At 41.0% G+C, this 10347-nt stretch overlaps 1 protein-coding gene across 1 annotated transcript; it reads right to left on the reverse strand.

The window, feature by feature from the left end:
* Positions 1 to 8636: 8636 nt before the first annotated feature.
* On the reverse strand, positions 8637 to 10056 carry LOC138892595 (G-type lectin S-receptor-like serine/threonine-protein kinase RLK1). The gene is made up of 2 exons (XM_070176331.1): positions 9748 to 10056; positions 8637 to 9272 (listed from the first exon to the last, which is right to left on the reverse strand). Exons 1-2 carry the CDS (start codon positions 10054 to 10056, stop codon positions 8637 to 8639), a joined length of 945 nt encoding a protein of 314 aa, XP_070032432.1.
* Between the last annotated feature and the right edge of the window lie 291 nt (positions 10057 to 10347).

Raw genomic sequence — 10347 nt, forward strand, 5'->3', positions numbered from 1 at the left:
AGATATTTGTTTAGTGATATATCTGCAACATTTCAAATTCACATTCATGATTTCTCATAAATACATCCGATACTATCATGCCCAAAAGAGCCCTTTCCAAAAACATACGATCATTCTTATAACAACTCCCTCGGTTTCGTTTGTCGTTTGATCCAGAACTACATACGGCCTGATTCCCGTAACACCAGAGATATGTAGGCAACTCAGGAACTAGGGGTCGGCCCCAATTTTTAAGATCAAATCATTTCTCACTCAATTCGGCCAAAATTTGTCATCATTTTCTTTACCCAACAGCTCTTTCATCATTCCCAGGTAAAGAGGGGCGGCTGTTGATACCCAATTTTACCCTCATATTTTCTTAAATAATATATATACTTTCAAATATCATTTTTCGCATCATTATTTAGTTTACAAATCTATACGAGCATTTTCTATAATTTTTCATAATTTTTAGAGTTTTTAAATTGATTTCCCTGTACTTAAATTAGTTGAATAATTATTAATTACTCCTTCAAATTATTTTGTGATGACTTAGTTACCTAATTATTACCACCAACTTAAAATCTTTTAGTTCGGAAACATTTTCAAGAAGTACTTTCCAACTTTAACGCATCTCTCTCTAACATCTTTCTCCGATCTCTCCATCATCCCTATCACCGGACCTCCGGCGACCATCGAACCAGGTAAGACTCCCACCCCACCCCACCCCACCCCATATCTTCTTTTCCTCTCTTTCTCTCTCCTTCTTTCTTCTTCTTCCCCGTTACTTCCCTTTCTTTCTTGTCTTCTTGTCCCCCCCTTTTGCTTTCAAGATCTCCCCCCCTTTTATATTTCCCTTTTCTTCTTCACCCTTCTTTCTCTCTCCCCTATACCTCGTCTCTTTCACCCTGGTCCCCCTATTTTCTGGCGTACTGACGTAGCCTAGCGGCGGCAGCTGAGACAATTTTCTAGCGAGCCTCGGGCGAAGCAGGCGGGAACTTCAAAAATATAGCTGTTGTGGACAACACCTTTCTCGGCACTCGTTGTGACTTCAGGTTCTATTGTTCTTGCTTAGAATTTGCTATTTGGTAATATTGGACTCGCGTGAGTTGGTACCTACCATTTTCCAGTTTCCCTTTGTTGTGTTAGTTAAATTGCTATCATCTTAGTTCGTATTAGTTTATTTACCGTATTAGTGTGCTTGTAGTTGCAACTTGTCTTCTTCTGGTTTGGTCTGTTGCCTTGTGTGTGATAGTGATTCCCTTTACTCTGTCGTAGGTATAGTGATTGTGGTCTGGGATGGTCGAGTGAGGTCATGTCCTTGGGGGATGGGGCGGGAGGTAGGGAAGGGGTTAGGGGGTGGGGCAGGAGGCAAGGGAGGTAAAGGGAACAAGGGTGTCTGTAGGTTGAGAATTGGGTCATGGAACGTAGGTACATTGACGGGTAAGTCTATAGAGTTGGCGAAGATCCTCCAGAAGAGGAGGGTCAATATAGCGTGTGTCCAGGAGACTAGGTGGGTAGGGTTGAGGGCGAATGATGGAGACGGGTATAAACTTTGGTACTCAGGAGTCCAGAAAGGTAAGAATGGAGTGGGCATATTGGTGGAAAGGGAACTTAGAGAGTCTGTGGTCGAGGTTAGACGAGTGAATGATAGATTGATAATTATTAAGTTGGTGGTTGGAGAGTGCACCTAAACGTTGTGAGCGCCTATGCGCCGCATATGGGCCTAGATGAGGAGGTTAAATGGCGCTTCTAGGAGGGGTTAGATGAGATTGTGTGCCAGGTTCTGCCTACTGAGAAGCTATTCATATGAGGGGATTTCAATGGGCATATTGGGTCGACTACAGGTGGTTATGGCGAGGTTCATGGAGGCTTCGGTTTTGGGGAGAGGAACAGAGGAGGTACATAGCTGTTGGACTTCGCTAAGGCTTTTGGGTTGGTGATTGCGAACTCTAGCTTTCTGAAGAGGGAGGGGCATTTGGTTACTTTTCAAAATACGGTGGCAAAGACTCAGATTGACTATCTCCTCCTCAGGAGGGGTCAGAGAGGATTGTGCAAAGATTTCAAGGTGATTCCGGGTGAGATACTCGTGACTCAGCATAGGCTCTTGGTGATGGACGTTGGTATTATGTTAAAGAGGAGGAAAAAGTCTACTCGAGGAAGACCGAGAATTAGGTGGAGAGCCTTAACTAAGGATAAATCCCAAGAGTTGGAGGGGCGGTTGTCGGCAATGGGAGCTTGGAGGAGCAGTGGTGATGCGGGCACTATGTGTTCAGCGAAAACAGACTATATTAGGGAGGCTACGAGAGAGGTGTTATGAGTCTCGATGGGTGTCTCTGGTGGGCAAAAATGAGACTGGTGGTGGAATGAAGTGGTCCAAGGTAAAGTGGAAGCGAAGAAGGCGCCGTACCTGAAGTTAGTGGGGAGCATAGGTGAGGAGGAGAGGCGAGCGTGCATGGATAGGTATAAGATAGCTAGGAAGGAGGCTAAGCTGGTGGTCACAGAGGCTAAGACTGCGGCTTATGGTCGTATGTACGAGGAACTGGGTAAAAAAGGCGGGGAGAAGAAGTTATTCCGTCTAGCCAAGTTGAGAGAGAGGAAGGCTCAAAATTTGGACCAAGTGAGATGCATCAAGGCAGAAGATGGTAGAGTATTGATGGAAGATACCCAGATTAAGAGGAGATGGCAAACTTACTTTCATAAACTTCTGAATGAAGAAGGGGATCGGGATATTGTGCTAGGCGAATTGGAGCATTCCGAGAGTCACCATGACTTTGGGTACTGCAGGTGTATCGAGGTTGAAGAGGTCATGGGAGCTATGCGTAAGATGAGTTGGAGCAGAGCGACCGCGCCAGACGAGATTCCGATGGAATTTTGGAAGTGTGTGGGTATAACAGGTTTGGAGTGGTTGACTAGGTTGTTTAATGTTGTTTTTATGGTGAAGAGGATGCCGGATGAGTGGAGGTGGAGTACGGTGGTCCCATTGTATAAGAACAAAGGTGATATCCAGAGTTGTAATAATTATAGGGGTATCAAATTATTGAGTCATACCATGAAAGTGTGGGAGAGGGTGGTTGAAGTGAGGGTGAGGATGATAGTGTCTGTATCCGACAACCAATTCGGGTTCATGCCGGGTCGTTAGACTAGAGAAGCTATACACCTTGTTAGGAAGTTGGTGGAACTGTACAGAGAGAGGAAGAAGAATCTGCACATGGTCTTTATTGACATAGAGAAAGCGTATGACAAGGTTCCTAGAGAAGTTCTCTGGAGATACCTGGAGGCAAAAGGTAAGTCGGTTCCCTACCTTATTGCGATTAAGGACATGTATGATGGGGCTTCCGGTTGTAATGGGGTTACACCAAGGTTCTGCGCTCAGTCCGTTCTTATTCGCCCTGGTGATCGACGCGTTAACACACCATATTCAAAGGGAGTATCATGATGCTCGTTATTCGCCGATGACATAGTTCTGATTGATGAGTCGCGAGCCGGTGTTAACGAGAGGATGGATGTTTGGAGACAGGCTCTTGAGTCTAAGGGTTTCAAGCTGAGAAGGATGAAGACGGAATACCTGGAGTGTAAGTTCAGCGCTGAGTTGGGGGAAGTAGGCGTGGATGTGAGGCTTGAATCACAGGTCATCCCGAGTAGAGGCAGCTTCAAGTACCTTGGTTTGGTTATCCAGGGGGGAGGGGAGATTGACGAGGATGTCACACACCGTATTGGGATAGGATGGATGAAGTGGAGGTTAGCATTTGAAGTCCTGTGTGACAAGAGAGTGCCACCAATACTCAAAGGTAAGTTCTATAAAGCGATGGTTAGACCGGCCATGTTGTATGGGGCTGAGCGTTGGCCTGTTAAGAACTCACATATCTAGAAGATGAAAGTAGCAGAAATGAGGATGTTGAGGTTCATGTGCGGGCACACTAGGATAGATAAGATTAGGAATGATGTTATTCGGGAGAAGGTGCACGTGGCTCCAATTGATGACAAGATGCGGGAAGCGAGGCTTAGATGGTTCGGACATGTTCAAAGGAGAAGACTAGATGCTTCGGTACAGAGGTGTGAGCAGCTGGTTGTGGAGGGCACGATAAGATGTTGAGGGCGGCCTTAGAAGTATTGGGGAGAGGTGATCAGACAGGATATGGCGAGGCTCCAGATTTTCGAGGACATGATACTTGATAGGAAGATGTGGAGGTCGAGTATTAGAGTTGTAGGTTAGGATGTAGTTGAGTCTTGCCTTACTTCGTATCATTATGGGACTAGCCAGGTAGGGTTTTTGTCTAAGATAGCTAGTGACAATGTTGTGTTTTACTACTTCGCTTTTTAGTGCATATCATATTTACTAGCTATCATTTTTGCTTTGCATCTTTCTTCTGCATTTCATGGTGTTCCTATTTTTCCTATGATTGCTGTGGTGATACTAATATTGTCTCCTTTTGTCCTTTTGTCTTTTTGTTTTCTTGAGCCGAGGGTCTTTCGGAAATAGCCTCCCTACTCCTTCGGGGTAAGGGTAAGGTCTGCGTACACACTACCCTCCCAAGACCCCATTAGTGGGATTTTACTGGGTTGTTGTTGTTGTTGTTAGTTACCTAAAATTATTATTTTCACCTTAACACAGGTTTCAAATATTTTACTTCATATTTTTATATAATTACATTAGTATTTTAAAGGCTATTTGCACAATTTTGCAGTAATAACCCTTATTCATACATAAATGCTCTTTATTTATATTATTTATGTCAAAATAGCATTTTATATTTTTTATAATAGTAAGTTATTATTTTTAATTATTTTGGTGCATAAATAATATTTTTATTTTTTTATTAATCATTTTTATAAGTTACTTTCGATAAATATTGCCTATTTAAATAATAGTCCAGATTTATACTAATTGTTTGGACCAAAATTGGCCCCGTATCCTTAGCCCAACCCCCTGGCCCAAGACCAAATGACCTCTTTAGTTATAACCCGGTCGGGACCCGTTCCTTGATCCACCCGCTTCTCCTCTAATCCTGGCCATTCCCCAGTTTTAATTAACCTAACTCGCCCCAAAACCCTATCATTTTCCTCCCAGACGCTTCCTTTGAATCCTCTCTTCTCATCTCCTCAAAAATCGTAGCCGACCTCTCAATTTTCTCCAAATCCGTCTCAATCATGCATTCTTTCCATGATTTCCTTACCTTTTATGTGTTATCTCGGTACTACTTGCAAGGCTATGCTATCACTTATTACTTGCCTAAACTTGGCAAGTACTATCTCTTAGATTTGGGTCCGTTCAACTTCAATCGCTTGAATCTGGACAGTATTTAGTCCATATACATCATGACCAGGCTATATGGGTCCGATTAGCCAGGATTTCTAGCCAATTTCCGATTTCTGTCAACTAGGGTTTACCTATTTTTTCCCCTAATCCGATTTTTATTGATTCTTCATGTTATTACTTCCTTATTTATGTTTGATTTTACAGTGTTTCTTGTTTACTTGTTCGATTTCACTCACTATATAAACCCCTCCCATTCCCTTTTGAGACGGACCTTAATCGCTAGATTTTCACTAAATATTGGAGCTATCACTTTATTGTTCTCTCGTTCTCTTGTTCTATACCTTGATTCTTGGTCGGCTGAAAGCCAAGGCTACCGGGATTTGACTTTCCAACCTTTTCTTGGTGCGAGCACTGCCCGAGGTTCCTTTGAAGCCCTTGGTAACTTTGACGCATTGAGATTCTGGGTTCTTATTCTTTGTTGATACTCAGAAACATTGTGGAATTTGTTCTTTCTTATTGTCCGTTTAACTGGTAAGTCATTTGGCTTTGCAATTTCTTTCTTATGTGTTTATGAATCGCACATTCTTACCTCTGAAATTCATGGCTTAATGTGTTTTGGGCTACTTTTGTGTGCAACTTTGATTAGTTTTGCATTTGTTTTGAACCTCTTTAGTATTTAATTTTACCTAATGCTGCCAGTTCTGAGACATGTTTATGCCTAATTTAAATAATTTGAACCCTCTTAAGTGCATTAGTCTACTATGTAAATACTTGAATGCCTACGTTTGCTATTTGACATGAGCTTGGTTTCCCACTCTGTCCTAAATCTCTGTAACGACAGACTTGCACATGTAATGTGTTCTAATCTATGTTAAGACCTTTTCTATCAACTATGATCTGCCCCCCTCCTCTGTTGATATGTCTCACAGCATGTCTCTGTTTTGCTTAATCCTATATCCTTAGTAACTGTTTGAAACCTTTAGAATAGTTATCTTAGTTTGTGTTTTCATACCATGTTTTATACTTTTCTGCTTCATGATATAAGTTAACAGGGCTGTCTTATATTGTGATGAATCCTTAGCATAATTTGGACCTTTAAGCTTTAAACCTTTTAAGTTAGTGCCCCACTTAGACTTGTTTAATAATATGCACCTTAGTATGATAATCTGGTTGATCTTGTAATCTCAGGGAACTTGATTCTCCTCCAACTCCTAACGTGCTTTCTGACAATATGTTATTTTTGCTAAGTGTTGCACCTGCTTCTAAATCTTCTTGACCTTTTGATTAACTATTCTGTGTTTTCAACTTTTCTATATCTTCTTTCTAAACCATAAGTGTATTTCCTCAACTTCTGTCCCTTCACCACTATCCACTCCCTCTCATTTGTTACCTATGCTATTCTGAACTTATCATTCTTGGCCGGCTGAAAGCCATGGCCACCAAGACTCTTACTACTGACCTCCCTAGTGTGAGCACTACTCAGGGTCCGTTTGAGACTCTTGTGAACTCTGACACGCTAGGATTTGGGGTCTTTTAGCCACTCTCTTTGCTACTGAGACCTGAGCTATCTCTGACACTCATCTCTTTCTTTCTACTATCCACGAAATATGTAAACTATTTAGTTTAAGTGATTGAATGCCTGGGTAATATTTTTCAATCTATGGATGTTAGGTTTGGCTTGAGTTCTACTATGGCTTCTGGGTTATGCTGATGAATATAGTTCCCTGCTGGGAATCTGGGTATGCTCTGTGAGAGTTGTTGAAGGACCAGGCAATGCTGGGTATTTCCTTTTGGGCCCGTTGTGGCCTATTGTCATTGCTTGAATAATATTTTGTAATTACGTTTATCATTGGGGCTGTAATAACTTTGTAATGAACAATTGGGGTGATAGTGAAACTGGGGAACGGGTATACTCTGATATTTGCATGCAAGGGTAGAAAATATGCCCATAGGATTCATGTGATTTACTTGTTATCTGACTTGCTGTATATGCCATTTAACTTCCACTGGTAGAAATCATGCCTTTAGGAAACTCACACACTCACATAACTTGTCTACCATCAAAGCACGGGTGTAAACTCTCTATTTATTCTACTGCTATGTGCTACTAGATAGCATACAGGAAATAAATGCCAGTGAACTTTCTTTCGATTTGTATGATTATAACATATTCTTTAGATACCCTGCCTATAGGATCTCACTAGCTTATGTTCTATTTTCACCTAGAAGTCATGCCTGTAGGACCTTGACTAATCAATTAGCTACTGTTATTGTTATTGCTCCACCTAGATAACCTGCTCATAGAGGTAAAGTGTTATAAAATCAAGGTTCGATTGTCAATTGTTAGAGATCTGTCCTATAGGATACTGTCATTCGCTTAATGTTTATCCCCTTGTCAAGTCTGGGTTCCCAGAACTATTTTCATTTGCTTAACTATGCCACTATTAGATATCATATCTGTAGGACAATGTCACCTTTCTAAAACTGGTATCTAAAACCAGCGTTAACAACAAATGGTTTACTGCTTCCTCGTCTAAGCCACTAGAAGCAGTAATGTCATATATGCGCGTTTGAATCCAAGGTCACATAGAAACCATGACTATAGGGCTTAATGATTTCTAATTGTCTTCAGTTCTAAAACTGTCCAATGCTCAATGTGAAAACCTATTTTACGTGCATTTGTTGTCTAAGTGTGGAGGCTAACTTGAGCCTTTAACTGCTCTCATTTGAAGTCCAATTTGTTTTGTATGTCGCCTAGTTTTATCATTTTGAGCAGCCTAAGTTAAGTCTAGAACCACCCTAAATAGAGGTCCAATGCCTCCTAGACCATAGGTATGGGACGGATAGTGCACACATAGGGCACGACTAAGAATTGGATTAGAGCGCTTAGGTAAACAACTTTAACATAAAAATCGGGCAGTAGGAGATGATAGTCTGTGCCCGCTGAATAATATGCGTAACTACCTACCTCAAGGGAGTTGCAAAGTATTATTTATATTGTACGGGGTGATCCTTTAGGCTAAAAAACTTAAGACCCCCTCCCCCTCTTTTATATGTTGTTATTAGATCCAAATAGTTGTATCTCTATATTCGTACTAAGATCTATACTAATCAGGTTGTAATGAAATTCTTTGACCTTTACATTTACTTTGTTTATTTGATCACTTAGCCTAATTGTAATCCACATAATCTTATTTTCGGTCGGGACCCACAGTTGTGGACCTCGAAGAGTGCCTAACACTTTCTATTTGAGGTAATTTGAGCCCTTACCCGATCTTTGGTGATGCTGACTAGTCAAACAGAGTCATTTGCATAATAGGTGCCCTAACGCACCTTAAAAATCATTAGGTGGCGACTCTTCTTCTTTTAAAACTTTACCTCCCACTCAAAAGAGTTGTCACAATGCCGAAAGCCCGCTTTCACGAGAAAGTGGGTCGCGATAACGAGCTTGCCCAATTGCTGTCATTTCTGCTTTAAACTCCCTTTCTGCTTCATCACCCAACTTCTCCAGTCGTTTTACAGCAATCGTTCTATTACCTTCTGATAAAATTCCTTTATAGAGATTTCCAAATGAACCATGCCTTATCTCTTCCTTGAAATGTTCAGTGGCTTTTTCAAGCTCGCTGTAAGAAAATGATCGAAGAGTGAACTCCTCGTTTGGCCCCAAATATGGATTTTCCAATAGTTTTTGATATTGGCCCTCACTGCTTCTGTAGAAATGATAACTACAAATTGCAACAACCATACGCAGAAATGCTACGAAGCCAAGAGTCAGGGATAGAATCAAGATTATCTCTTTCCGGCTTTTATTTCTATTCCCAGCTTTTTCAGGATAGGGAAGAGTGTGGCCTGCAATTTGGGAAATATTGTAGCTCTGCTTGACAAAAGCCTTGACAGACTGATCAGTTGGATCAAGTGTTGAATAGATTAATGGAAGCTTGAATTTGCTGTAAACTCCATTCACATATTGAGTAGCCCAACAAGTACAATCCTCCAAGCAAGATTTTCTGCAATCCTGCTCAACGATTGAAACCTGAGAAAATGGATATCCTCAAGTTTTAAGTGTTGAATCATGGTGAGATTGTAGGCCAATAATGTAGAGTTGCTTCTTTCACAAGACTCTTCATAAACAAATCCCCGATAGCACCCTTGGAATTTCATTTCATGGTTGACATATAAAAATACTAGTAAACAAGAACAAGCACATGTGATGCTGCCATTTCTTGCAGTACAATAACTGTTTACACCATAGAATCCCCTGGCTTGGCATTGATTTTTTAGCGATGACCAATTAATTTCCAAGCTCGATTCATCTATGCCTTCAAAACTGTGTGTATAAAGCCTAAACATACCATTAGGATCAAGAGTAGTGCGATAAATCACTGTCTTATTTGGTGTTCGAGTTGAACTATTTGCTATTTCATTCACTTGAAAACCAAAATCATTAGAAGCATTTCTAAACAGTTGTCCTCTTGGAGTAAAACTCACAAAAACTGAATCAACATTACCGAATTCGCCTCTACTTTGTAACATGAAAGCCCGGTAGGAAGCCTCAGGTATATGTAATTGGTTGGATATGCAACAAGGTTCCCATCAGCCTGCATACTCAAATAAAATCTCTCAATTGAATGATCAATTTCACTGACACTAGAGACAAGGTTGTGGCCCGATATTAGGCGCTGGCCAACGAGGAGGGTGTCCGTTGGATAATCAAAACATTCCCAAATGACATCTGTTTTATTATAGATAACAAAGTTACCAGAATCAAGCATGTAAGCTGAAGTAATTGGCTTTGGAGATTCTGCAATGATTTTCATGTTCTACTTTGTCCATAGAATAAGTTTGCCTTCTTTTGTAAACTCGAGGTATCCACCCGAATGAACTGGAGGATCATCTCTACTAGCAGTCCAAGCGACAATGTTTTCAAACCATATGCCAACTTGAAATCCATCCCCTTTTGAGTAGAAACCAAATGCAAAATGGCCTGAAGAAGATAGCCAAGAACTCAAATTTCGGTTTGGATAAAGAATAGAACCTAAGGTTATGTTGGAAGGTTGCTTCTGTGCTCCAACTTAAACAGCTGCAAATAGCATTGAAAGCATCAAGAA

This window comes from Nicotiana tomentosiformis, chromosome 5, assembly GCF_000390325.3.
Source record: "Nicotiana tomentosiformis chromosome 5, ASM39032v3, whole genome shotgun sequence".
Lineage (NCBI taxonomy): Eukaryota > Viridiplantae > Streptophyta > Magnoliopsida > Solanales > Solanaceae > Nicotiana > Nicotiana tomentosiformis.

Bases quoted from the DNA above. Each gene is read 5' to 3' on its own strand.
- LOC138892595 (XM_070176331.1), bottom strand. From the start codon at position 10,056: ATGAAAATCATTGCAGAATCTCCAAAGCCAATTACTTCAGCTTACATG. The intron at 9,273-9,747 runs GTAATGTTGATT...CCATTTTCTCAG, and splicing joins ACAAAGTAGAGGCGAATTCG to GTTTCAATCGTTGAGCAGGA.